The sequence below is a fragment of the Anneissia japonica genome, unplaced genomic scaffold (genome assembly GCF_011630105.1).
Source record: "Anneissia japonica isolate Jap-2015-1 unplaced genomic scaffold, ASM1163010v1 scaffold199_len4679917_cov187, whole genome shotgun sequence".
Taxonomy (NCBI): Eukaryota; Metazoa; Echinodermata; class Crinoidea; order Comatulida; family Comatulidae; genus Anneissia; species Anneissia japonica.
This window is the reverse complement of record NW_022686322.1, coordinates 2,820,734-2,834,174: the sequence shown is the minus strand read 5'-3', so window position 1 is coordinate 2,834,174 and position 13,441 is coordinate 2,820,734. Positions and strand designations below refer to the sequence as shown.

The window sequence follows — 13,441 nt, the reverse complement described above, 5'->3', positions numbered from 1 at the left end:
TCCTGATGATGACATAATTAATGTCGAAATATTGAATCCCAACACGATGGCGTGTATTTCAATACTTGGAGTATGTATTATACTTTCTTATCTGAGATTAATCAGTGGACCTTTCGGTTTCTGATTAAACAAATTCCCAATTTTACGAATGTAAAATCGTAAAAAGTGAAGTGAAAAATTAATTAATTAAAAAAGAAAAAAAATCTGCTCAAATTGTAACTGTTATTGGTATGCATACAACATACCATACTATACAGTACTATGTAATTCTCAAGTGAAGGAGGCCCTCCCTCTTCAATTTCAGTATTTACTATGGCTTTAAACATGTGTGCCGTACTCGCGCGAATAAGCACCCCGTTTGAATAAGCGCCCCTCTCGAATTACCGCCCCTCCTAACGTGAAAATTTCCTTAAGCACCCCGTTTGAATAAGCGCCCCCTTCTAATTTGAATAAGCGCCCCTCATAAGATTTTCTTTTTAGCAAGTCAATAATCCAATCAATACTGGGACTGTGGTTGTTGGGATGATTTGAGCTGTAGAGTGGAAACACATTCTTCTTCAGTCAATATCAAAATGAGGATACTTCTCTTGCACATTCCCATCTAGTTTTCAAGAAAAAATACAATGATCCTGCCATCCTGCTAATCTCAATCGTCCGATGGCCAACAAGCTAACCACTAGCATCTGCTATTTTGCTGTTATGTAAATACAGTATTCACGCATTCTTGTAATGAGCCATTTTCTCTGCACGATTATATTTTCTAACCACCATGCGTGATGGCCTAATATAATCTTTTTCATTCAAAAAGTGCCTCTTGAATTTAAAAATTTTCCATAAGAACCCCTCGATTTTCATCTATTTCCATAAGCGCCCCCTCAATTTCCATTCTGTTTTCATAAGCGCCCCGTTTGAATAAGCACCCCTCAGAAAGTGAAAAAAATATTTTAAGCCATATTTCCAACATAGACTCTACAGTAGTTCCGTGCTAACGTTTGTATTTGGCTGCCCCCTTGAGGGAGAGGTATAGCGGCTTAGATTGCCAGCATCTATTTGCGGGCGATCAGAGGTGCCAAAAAAGTTGTTCACCAACCAAGGTGGGGCTGAAGTGGATGCTCTCAGACCTCACTAAACCAAGTTTTCCTCACAACACAAAGAATATTGGGCAAGCCGGCCCTGATTACTTGCAACAGCTAATGTAGAGCTTGATAAATATTTTTTTTATTAATGGTTCTTTCTGAAATTTACAAGAATTTGTAATTAAAATGTACCAGCAGTATGTTATTCAAAACTCTACGGTACTATTAACGTTTAGTAGGCCCATTTCCATAGCATATTGTATCCTGTAACAAGGTGGGGCCTAGGCTAGACCTGATGAGACTATGAGATTTAAATAATATTTATTTAGGTAGTGACTAAATCCTTTAATAATTGCAATTTTTATTCTTATTTTTTTCTCATTGTACGTGTCCCACACACACCTGGCCTATCTTTTATTATTGCAAATTTCGATCACTTAAAACATCGGAAAATTGCTGTGTATCTCCCAGAAAATACATTATGTTGAATCATAAGTTAATATCAGTATCAGTTAATATGAAGTTGAAATGTTATGTTTTAAGATAATTGCTGAAAGAAAACTGTGCGCACAGTTAGAAACAACTTGGAAAGAACACAGCAGCTCAAAATGTGCAAAAGTAACAAACTGTGCACAACAAATATACAGTATACACTACTGCCATGGATTTAACTAACATTTTGATACACAACAGTCAGGTATGCACTACTGTACTTATGGCGTTCAAAATAGCATATTTGGCTAAAATCGGATTAAACATTTTCGTTGACACACTCCCTCATCTAATTGCCTTTCTAGGTGAGGTGAGAACATTTTAAAAATTAGCACTGCTAGATTCTCGGAAATGGCACTCTCAGACTTTCTTTGCAATTAATTTTTCTAAATATAATGAAATTTACATCAATTCTAAATTACAGTATTCTACGTGCTACAGAGGTCCAAATTATGCCAAAAAACATAATTATGCTATGCATGGCCACTACGTTTATAGTGACATATTACTTCAAAAATATAGAAATTAATGAATTCAGAATCACAGTTGTCATGTTTCAGAGTAGAAATATCTTGTTATCATTTATTTTGTTAGAAATTATTGTTATTTTCTAGATCAGTTAATTGTAAAATTCTCTGATTGTTCTCAGTTGCAGCCCAGCTGAAGTTTTGAGCTGAGTATATCCACTGTTGAAGTGAAAACAAAAGAATTGGATAAGTATGACAGATTGCAGTGATTTAGACAGGCAAGTAACACAATTCAATCTATGAATATAAGATTTACGATAATTTGTTAAACTAAATGTTTTTTAAATATTACTTGCATTAAATTTTATTCAAAGCTACAGTACCATGTGCCATGAAGGACCAATAACTGCTTCAATTGTTTTTGAAGGCTTAATTTATCAATTATTTATTTATTTATTTTCTATTTGTTTATTTATTTACTTTATTCATTTATTTATATTTATTTAACTTATAATAAATAAAAAATATTCTGATTAATATAGGCTCTTTAATATAAGATATAATATAATTTAATTTCTTTTAAATTCTTGGTCCTACCTTTTTTTACGGCGCCTTGAGACGATTTTGTTGTGGAAGGCGCACTACAAATATCCCACCATTACCATCACCATTATTGTAAATGAACAATTCAAAGTTTTAATAAATTTCTTCAGGTTTTTAGATTTTTACAGTATATTAAATTTCTAAGATAAAGCCCAGAAGACCCAGTAGCTGTTGTAAACTCAATATGCAATTATTACTCACTATTAAAATGAAATATTTTGGTTAACCTTGTGCCTTTCGACATTATTTCTAACTGGAAGGTGAAAAAAAGGATCCCAAGATCCAAAAATCATTGTTTTTAATAAAAATTTTATACAGGCAAATAGAACAGCTAAGAAGATGTGAAATTATTAAAGAAAGTGAGGTGAAGGCACTTTGTGCTAAAGCCAGGTAAGCCATACTCTTTCAATTTAAATATAAAGCAAATTTTCAATATATTTTTTTAATGTATTTAAGAACAAAATATCAAGTATTGACTTGTCATGGTCCAAGATACCAGTACATATTAATTTACGTGATAATAATTTGGAATTGATAAACACCTTCTACTAGTGATGAATAGAAAAGCTCATATTTATTTACCACTCATTGAGGTGTTACCCTGTAATTTATAGTGCTTTCTGGTTTTTGTTTATTACTACCTCCTTCAAAGAAGGTTATTTATTCAGTACTGTTTGTCTCTCAGTCTGGCCTGTCTGTTAGGAAGATTACACAAAAACTATGGAATTGGTCATTAAAATTAGTGGAATAAAAATCTAAGACAGACATTATTACTGTGAATTTTTGGAAGAAAAGGTCATGGAAATTTGATTTTTTATTCTCTAACATAAAAGAAAATAATGGAATCGCCCATAACTATCCTAGATTCAGACACGGGAAATATTTACTCACAGAGGGTGTGTTACACCATGATGATATTCATATTTTTCCCTTCGTTTTATACATCTGTTTACATGTATTAAACAAACAAGGAAATGTTGCAATATTATTGCTTTGGTACCTTCATAAAATCTCTTCACCTGTTAAAAAAAGGGAATGCCCACGCATCATGTTTTGTTTAGCTCCTTAGGGAAACATTATTTGGCATACCAAAATGTTGCAGCAGATTGTTATTTCCAACTGAAACAAACATTTGTTGATCAAGAGAATTTTGCACCACATGTCCTTATCCCATCCTTTTATAAATCTTTTTTATGTTTCGTTCTCAGATAAATGTTAGACAAAGACAGCAAATGTTGAACCGCATAAAATGTTGCCTATGTTGCATTTTATCATCAATTTTATAAGCTTTTTTTCTGTGTAGTCAAAGAAGTGAATGTTATGCAATTTGGTTTGGCACCTTTATTCATGAATATGGATCTTATCCTTTTGTATAGTCAAAAGAATTGGACGTTGCACTATTTTGATAAAGTACTTCTCTTTGTAACTCTTTCTTTTTACTTCTTTAGGGAAATACTAGTGGAAGAAGGGAATGTACAGAGAGTAGACTCACCCGTCACAGTTTGTGGTGACATTCATGGCCAGTTTTATGACCTAAAGGAACTGTTTAAAGTATGTTGAGTTTTCACATTCTCCATATTCAATAAAGATTATGTTGAAGTATTCTTAGCTATTAATTTTATCTCTTTCAAGTGTAATCAGTGGTCCTTCTAGTTACATGCCAGTCATGTCTGATTTTGTTAATTGCTAGTAATTTTTTAATTAAGATTAAAACCAGAATATATTCTGGGTCTATAATTTTTCCATAGACCCTTAAATTGGCTGATAATGAATTTAAGAATTTTTGTAACCAAAATAATTGAATAATTCTACTGTATGTTTATACATTTTTAGGTGGTTTCAAGATTTATTTACCCAAATAGTATATCTTTAACAGTATATATTAAAGATTTACTTTTTTTGAGGAGTAAGAGCAGTTTTCTGTTTTAGTGTATACCTAGTCCTTGCTCCTGGCAAGATTGTACTTTAATTTGCCAAATAAATATTATCATTATTGCTGTCTACCAAAAAAAGTAAAGAAAACCTCTAAAATTTAATGACATTTTGGGAAAGATAATGTTATGGTTTCGAAAACAACCACCCACTGTTAACGTGAGAAATACATGGCAAGGAAAGGCAATACGATTGTTCAAAATAGTGTTTGTTTACTTATTCTAGTGTTCTCCTTGCATTATATGCTTTGAAATGTATGTGACACTTCGTAATCCTTAGTTAGCCTAGAAATCATAGCGTAGTCCGCAGGTCGAAGACCCTCATGCATACCTAAACAGGCCGTAGATATGCAGGGGCCTAGGCCTAACATTTGTCGAAAAATTTCAAATTCCCTTGGACGACAAGTCAAAAAGTTTCAGTGGTGAATTTTGGGACATCAACAATAGACTTAGAGTAACTTAAATTGCATTCAAAAGGACAAGTACTGCAATAACACGGGACAGCTACCATAGTAAACTCCACTGTGCCACTCCATTGTTTAGAGTACATCCAATACCCAAGTTAGGTCACGTGACGACCATCGCCGAATTCCTCTATTAGTTTTTAAAAACATTTTACTACAAAAGCCAAACCTTAAATTCATTACTAATTAAAGGACAATGTTAATTAACAAGCTAACTGTAAAAAGTCAAGTAAATATAATCAGTAAAATATTCAAATCAGTAAATTAATCAGGTATGCCTACAACAATTGCAAACCCTAATCAATTATTGTTGAGTCTTACAGGCAAGCATCAGAATGTGTAAAGTACTGTATGTCTTGCATGAGACATGAAAATAGTTGATAACACTATTGATGGTTTTTCTTCATCTTCTGTTTACAGGTTGGAGGTGATGTGCCTGACACGAATTATCTTTTTTTAGGAGATTTTGTTGACAGAGGATTTTACAGTGTAGAGACATTTTTATTGTTATTAGCACTCAAGGTAGGATTGAAGAAATAATGCTGATTGTACAAAACACATTACATGTACTCTAGTGTAGTTTCTAAATATACTACTGAGATATGTTGCAGTAACACACACCTAATGACAAGATAAAAAGGCCAAAGTTTTTAACATACTCAAGGTTGGAAAACCAAACCATTTCAACTGTGCCAAACAGTTTTTTACAATTTTGTAGGAGACAGCTTCTTAAATGTTGGAAATAGATATTCCATAATATTTTGATATGGTATGTTATCAAATTATTTTTACGTTCTTTATTATTTTCTTTGCTAATTTTTTATTAATTTTTATCATAGGTAAGATATCCAGACAGAATAACACTTATCCGAGGTAACCATGAAAGTCGGCAAATTACGCAAGTATACGGATTCTATGACGAATGTCTTCGAAAGTATGGGTCCATAACAGTTTGGCGTTACTGCACGGAAATCTTTGACTACCTCAGTCTGTCAGCAATAATTGATGGAAAGGTGAGTAATATGCATATATTACAAAACAGAGCGCCACCTCTAAAATTTGTAGAAGGCATTTTCTGAAGATGTGTTCATAAAAAAATCAACTTACAAGGCAGTAGTATGAAAGTTAGGAATGATTTTCTTTTATGCTTGATGTGTTATTGTACTGAGTGCTAACAGTATGTTCCCAAATACTTTCCAAATACCAAAAAAAATCTTGCAAGTGATTCAGGTCGGAATTCGAACCCACAACCTCCAGATAAGTGGCCTGGTGTCTTAACCACTAGACCACCGTCATCTGATCACCAAATAGGGGCAGGTACTGTAATACTATTCGAAATTGAAGGGAAAGAAAATAGGGTACAGCTAAGACTATAGTCCTGCAACTTCTCTGAAATATACAATACAGTGAGGAGTTGGTGGGTGGCCAAACAGTGTCAAGATAAATAAAAAAACCATTGGTTTTGCTTCTTTCGCACTAGATTTTCTGTGTACATGGTGGCCTGTCTCCATCTATCAACACACTTGACCAAATACGTATTATTGATCGCAAACAGGAGGTGCCTCACGACGGCCCTATGTGCGACCTTTTGTGGTCCGATCCAGAGGGTGAGTAGGCAGAAAACTTAAGATATACAAAATTTAGTGAAGGCTGCATGTAGCATCAAAGTTTGCCCAACACGTAACAACCAAGTACATTAATCATATGGGGTTTCTCATTTTTCTCCTAATACCTTAAAACCTCAATTAGAAGCCAAGTGGGCTTAATCTCGAGCAGAATCCTATCTCGATAAGAAGCCCCCTCTTTAGTTTGCAAAAATAATCTTGAAAAGAAACCCATCATGAAAAGAAGCCCATGTGCTTCTAATCAAGGTAGTATTGGCTTCTTTTCAAAATATTACTTACATTCAGACTGACGTTATCTTTGATAATTATGATAGCCAGTATCAATATTATTTTATTGCACTTGCAGGATTAAAAGTAAAAAAATACAACAGAACTTCGAAATCCGTAGTTGGAATATGTCATATACCATCAATTCCAAATATATATAGCATTCATTTTGGAAGAAGCCCCCACCCCCCTTACTTTGCAAGCCTCCCTCTTTGCGAAAGTAATCTCGAAAAGAATCCCATCTGGAAGAGAAGGCCATCTCAAAAGAAGCCCATCCAATGGTCCTAAAAAAAGAAGCAGCCATAAGGGCTTCTATTGGCTTCTATTCGAGATTTTACTCATAATTAGGGGCATGCACATAAATTCGCATCAATATATCTGCATAGTTTATATTTTCTGTGTGTGAATAGTCAAAATTTATTGTTTTTGTTGATTTAGATACACAAGGTTGGGGGGTAAGTCCAAGAGGTGCTGGTTACTTATTTGGTAGCGATGTCGTTCAGCTATTTAATGAGACTAATGATGTGGAGATGATATGTCGGGCCCATCAGCTTGTTATGGAGGGGTATAAATGGCACTTTAATGAAACAGTTTTAACAGTCTGGTCAGCACCCAACTATTGCTATAGGTAAGATAATTTCCATCGCTATTTGTAATTTAGTAATTCAAAATTATATCTTTTTGGGGGGGGGGGGGGGTTTGATATCTTTTTTTTGGGGGGGGGGGGTGGTTTGATAATTATTTGAAAATTGTTGTATGTTGGAAACAATGTTGATTTTATGGTGTTGCTGATGATAATGGTGGTAGTGATAATGAAACTGTAGTGATCACAATGAGGTTAATGAAAATACTGTAATAATAATGGCCACATTCATGGTACATTCTACTATAGATTGTCTTTTGTTCTATTTCATATATATTGTTCCCTCTGTAGGTGTGGTAATGTGGCAGCCATACTGGAACTTGATGAACATTTACAGAAAGACTTCACAATATTTGAAGCAGCCCCACAGGTAATGCTTGTTCAAACATTCTCCAGAATTTAGGATGAATAAGATAGATTGTCTGCATTACTTCTTTCATAGTTAAGCCTAAAAATGTGTTTGTATTTTTTCACTAAAATAAAATAAAAATTAATTATTACCAGTACTTCATTCGTAGTTTTTATTCCCAGAGGCTCTATAATGTTAAAAGCTGTTTCTTGTGTAATTTTTGTTTAAATAGCAATAATTGTATTTCAATATGTTTTAAGTTGGATTGGGATTATATGGTGATAAAACATCTTAACCATAAAGTTACCACTGAATTTTAATCTATATTTCCACAAGGAACCAGCCATACTTTCCATCGTTTTCACAAGAGTGCAAAACATATGATTTAGTGGGGAGGGGATTGACAGTGTACCCTTTTATAAAGAAAATAAAATAAAGACCTCAAAGTACCAAAAATAATTTTATCGTGTATTCATTCAAGGGAAGGAATGGGATCACAGAAAAGAGTAAGCTGTGTTTTGTACTCAAAATGGATGGACTCCTATTTAACTAAAGCATCTCATTAATTCTGGGAAGTTTTTTCACAAGGGACCATCCATACCTTTCATCATTTTCACAAGAGTACAAACATATAGCTTAGTGGGAGGGGGTTGACAGTATAGGCATATATACTCTTTAATTTTTTAATGTTGGGCTCTTGTTTTAATGTGAAATTAAATAAATAAATAAATAATTAGAAATTTATATATGTTTCTTTCCTTAGGAGTCAAGAGGTATCCCAGCCAAAAAGCCACAACCAGATTACTTTCTGTGATGATGGTAAATGTCATCCAACTTTATTAACTCATCTTAATTACTAATCAAATACCTTTTCCCAATTACCAGGAAAATAAGCGATAACTCTTGAAAAAAACCAATCAGAACTTCCCATTCCAAACTCAACGTAGAGGTGAAATTATCTTGTGATGTAGAAGAGTAGTAATCACAACATGTTGAGAAATTTAGTTCTCAAGTGATTAAGATAATTAGTAAACGCACTCTTTTATTGGTCCTATTATTTTTTACTTCAAATCTGAATTAAAACCCTTTCAGGTATACTCTAGATTTTGACAGAAAAGATTTTTAATGATGTTTCAGAAGGTGAAGACGGGTAAATTACAAAAATTTTTAAGTACAGAATAAAATTGCCAGTGGCACATAATGTAATGTGTGCTTGTAATTCTATGCAATGGTTAAACGTCCCTTGGAATCAATTTTACCAATGTGCTTACCTGGATAAGAATGGTAGAGTCTTAAATCTTGATTTTTCTCTTCATTGATTTTGGTTGTACCATTGTAGCTTTAGGGGATATTACATCTGTTCCTTTATAAAAAAAAAAAATTATACGTTGAGTATTTCCAGATTATGAAATAGGTGCGCATTATTCCACCAATAACAAAGAATCTGATATTCATGCAGATTTGTTTTATTAGAATTGAAATTGATGGCAGAAACATGGTGAAATTTGCACAAGATTTTAGTCCAGTTATGTTTTTTTTAGTGAACATGTTTTATTGTGAGTGAGTATTGTTTTTTTTTATATATGTATATGTGTATGATTGAAGGTTTTATGGTGAGTCAGCAGGTTTTGCCAAAGATTTCTCACTGGCTCCAATTGGTCGGAAGGGCCTCAGTGTGTATTAGAAGGAAAGATTGACCATGAATATTATTAGTAACATAATTTGTTGTAAGAACTCAAAATATTGGACTAACCAAACAAAGAAGTCTGGTGATATAAAATTCATGGTAATGGGTGTTTCAATATAGGTACATTATATTCATATAACCTTTGTGCATTGGTTTTCAGTTTGTCATACAAGATTACAACCGTTTGATCTTAATAAAGAGAGATGTGAATTGATGGGAGGGGGTGGGGAGCGATGATATGGAAATGGAGCTGAGAGAAATGGATATTGGAGGGTAGTGATGGTGGAAAATGGATGAGAGGTGACAAGTTAAGCACAGCAGTCACTGTATATCATTACTGCATTTTTAAACCTTGTCCAGCTGTTTTTGTCAAAGAAATTTGATAGTGTGGACAAAACTTTAGTTTTCTTCTTGTACATTGATTTTTCTTGTTTACATTTACCACCTCTATAGGATTCTGTAGCAGCAGTTTTACTTTTGAAATGCAAGGAAAGGCGCTGTATAAATTACTATTACTTTAATATTTTAATACTTCAGATCATATGAAATGCCTGAATATATAGTGGGCTCAAAAGTATGCAGGCTGTATAGGGCTTCATCTTTATCATCATTATTGCCAATTACTGCATCTTATGATTATCTTAATCATTTATCACTGTTATCATCATTACCATTATCACTATTATTATCAAAATCATATCACAATTGCCAAAAGCATCACTGTCCTTATCATCATCCATCATCACTTTGACATCATCATTGACATCATTATCATCATGATAACATCATCAACAATGACAACAATATCATCATTATCATCAGCAACAGCACGATCGCCATCATTATCAGCATCAACATAACAACAAAATCATCATTATCAACTTCTTCATCATTTTAAAACTCTCAAAAATGTCCCATATTATTGGATACTGGCTACTACCTTTAGAACATAAGTTTGATCCTATCATTTCCATTACTGGTATTTCATAATTTTAAAATAAAGAAAATCCTTATTATGTTACTGGAATATTGATCATCATAGGTCATATGTAACCATGCATTTGATTGCGAGATAAAGACAAAAGAACAGCATATTTGTCGGTTTTATGTTTTGTTAGTTTTAAATATAGAGTCTAATCCTTAATATTCACTCTTAAATTCATTTCATTTTTTTGGCTTTTCAAAGTGTCAGAAATCAACTTTTACCTTTGTCACTGAAATTGATGGTGGAAACTGAGAGCAAAATGTTCAGTGTGATGGATTCGTTCAAAGTGAATGTCAAAAGTTTAACAGACTTTATTTTAATTAATTACTTCAGCTATTATTCCCTGTCCACACTGTTGCATTTTACATGGCAATGTTGTGTGATGTGCCCATATATAGACATGATGATTTTATACTACATCCAAAGATGGGTATATCACATTTATTTGTCACATCAAATTTGATGGGGTTGACAAAGCTTGTAGTTTCTGTGATTCATCATGAAGTGTGTTTTTTGTTTTTGTTAGTCATAATCAAGTGGATTTGAACCTACAATCCATAAAAATTAATATGGTTGATTAAAGAAACATACAATTGCCACTTTCTCTAATTATGTGCATGTTGGCATTTGTCTTAAAATTGAATATTCTTTTGTATCTTATAATACAGCGTTTGTGTTGTCAGTTTTGAATAGTGATTGGAATTGGAAGCAGTAAAGATAAGGGTGCAACAATTGTATGTTATGAAATCATGAATAAGAGACGTTGATTGTGATATTGTAAGCAATGTGAATATGTTATGGCGATTTATTCTATTTTAAGAATCTAAAATTAGTAAATTTTATTCCGTAAGCTTGCATGGCACAACTCGGCTACACACACTACTGCACTCAAAATTTTCAGTGCAAATTCAGCTTTTTGAAAATCACTGAAAAATTGTTTACACATGAGCAGATTTTGCTGAGCTTTTTCCACAATAGGTTGGTACTTAACATAATTTGTATGTAGTTAACTTCACCTGAGTACAATCACATTTGCTTGTGTGCATTTGGTTTCTAAATATACTTGGTAAGTTTACCTTTAACAATTAAACTCTGTATAATCCTCCTTATCTCACAATTTACAATTTAACAATATTGATATTTGTAAAAAAAAATCTTTAAAATAGTGAATTTTCATCAGTTTATTTATTTGTACGCTAGATTTTGACCCCTTCTAAAAACTGATAAATGCGATAAGCTTTGAAGATACTTGAATGCCAAAGATTGGGAAAATTTGTAGAATGATTTCAATATCTCCCCTACCATTAGTAATGTTGTTGAAATTTAAAATTTGTATATCACTTCAATAATTATGATCCAGATCATATAAACTGCAGATTAACCCTGTCTTTAAATTAATTGCAAAAAATTATTTAATTTACTTGATATTAATTCAGATCATTGAAATTTCAGCACATTTATATATTCTTAAATAAATTGTTTGCATTAAATTCATTATTCATATTAAATTTATAAACTGAAACTAGTAATTTATTTCTCAGTTAAACCAAAATTAATAATTTGCAGAGAACTTTTCATTGGCTAGTAAATAAATTTAACATTTTTTTTCCATTATTACTCTTAAGTCAACCTGTTAAATCAGTATTTTTTTTCTGTTTTAGTAAAAACAGGTTAGTATATAATCTTTTAATGAGCAGTTTATTGTTTTAACTGAATGTTCCTAAGTGTTTTTTTCGTAGATGTAATCACAGTATCTCTGTAAATTGTGCACTTAATTTAAACATTTAAAAATAAAACTACTGTGCCATTTCCTTACAGTAATGAGATATTTTTAACTGGACATCACCACAATTTGTGTGTGCGTTCGGTTTTCCTCAATAAGATACCAATATTTGTCAACTTTATCTGGGCTTCAAGAAATTGATTTGACAGATGTAGAGGTTTAATGTCACTGATATATATTTAAGTATGCAAGTTAGACCAAATCAAAGCCTAATGCGATTAAATTTGTGGTAAAGCTCTTGTAGTGTACACAATGATCAAGTGTATAACGCCTGCTATATATAACATTATATTGTATTTCATGCACAGTGTTCTATTGTCAGTTTTAAAAATATTGTGTCTACTTAAGTTTAAATCAGAAATATATTTCTAAAGATTTGAAATTACCATTTTATTTGTATATTAATTTAAATGTTTGTTGATTCTTTTTTATTGCAGCATTTCTAGTTTCATGCACAATATAAAAATAACAATTACTTGTATTGTCCACTTTGAATTATCTATGAGTTAGTGTTTATTATAATTGATAGATCTGCTAAGGTCATGTATTGCAAACATCGGTCAGGTTTAAAATGCCTTCAATCTATTTTATTGTTGTAAAGTGCCCCAAGTTAGTTTACATTTGCACATTACCAAATGCTTTGTTATTTTGTATCAGGCAATATACTTTTTTCAATAGCATCTTCAAAATAGTCAATCATTTGAACACCTTAAAATTTATATGCATCCCAATTTGAAATATTCCATTTTCTCTATTTAAGAAATATTTTCTCATTTCCCATAATGTTGGTATTATATTTGTGAAAGGCACAGTAGATAAATACAGATAAAGGGTCAATTGTTGAATGTAACATTAATAAGATCGACCAATTATTACATACAGTAATTAATGTATAAGAGTTTACAAATTTATGAGTGCTTGCTCTGTTAGAAATTGAAATTCAGGTGGTAGGAGTCTGACTTATGGACATTTGCTTCTGAAGCTCAACGTTTTATCTGTGTCTGTTGATAAATTATTGTTTAGTTTTGTCCATTTTTGTAAGAAAAATGATAAATTGATATGAAAAACA

The 13,441-nt window shown here is 32.3% G+C and overlaps 1 protein-coding gene across 1 annotated transcript in view; it reads left to right on the top strand.

Moving 5' to 3' along the window:
- LOC117115853 (serine/threonine-protein phosphatase 4 catalytic subunit) overlaps positions 1-13,441 on the top strand; it is a 15,035-nt gene extending 1,594 nt beyond the window's left edge. The window contains exons 2-10 of the mRNA XM_033259799.1: positions 2,218-2,313; positions 2,957-3,028; positions 4,087-4,189; positions 5,454-5,555; positions 5,873-6,046; positions 6,514-6,640; positions 7,364-7,553; positions 7,860-7,938; positions 8,681-13,441. Of these exons, the coding sequence (XP_033115690.1) occupies positions 2,288-2,313; positions 2,957-3,028; positions 4,087-4,189; positions 5,454-5,555; positions 5,873-6,046; positions 6,514-6,640; positions 7,364-7,553; positions 7,860-7,938; positions 8,681-8,731 (924 nt within the window). The 5' untranslated portion in view covers positions 2,218-2,287 and the 3' untranslated portion in view covers positions 8,732-13,441. The remainder of the gene's footprint in view (positions 1-2,217; positions 2,314-2,956; positions 3,029-4,086; positions 4,190-5,453; positions 5,556-5,872; positions 6,047-6,513; positions 6,641-7,363; positions 7,554-7,859; positions 7,939-8,680) is intronic.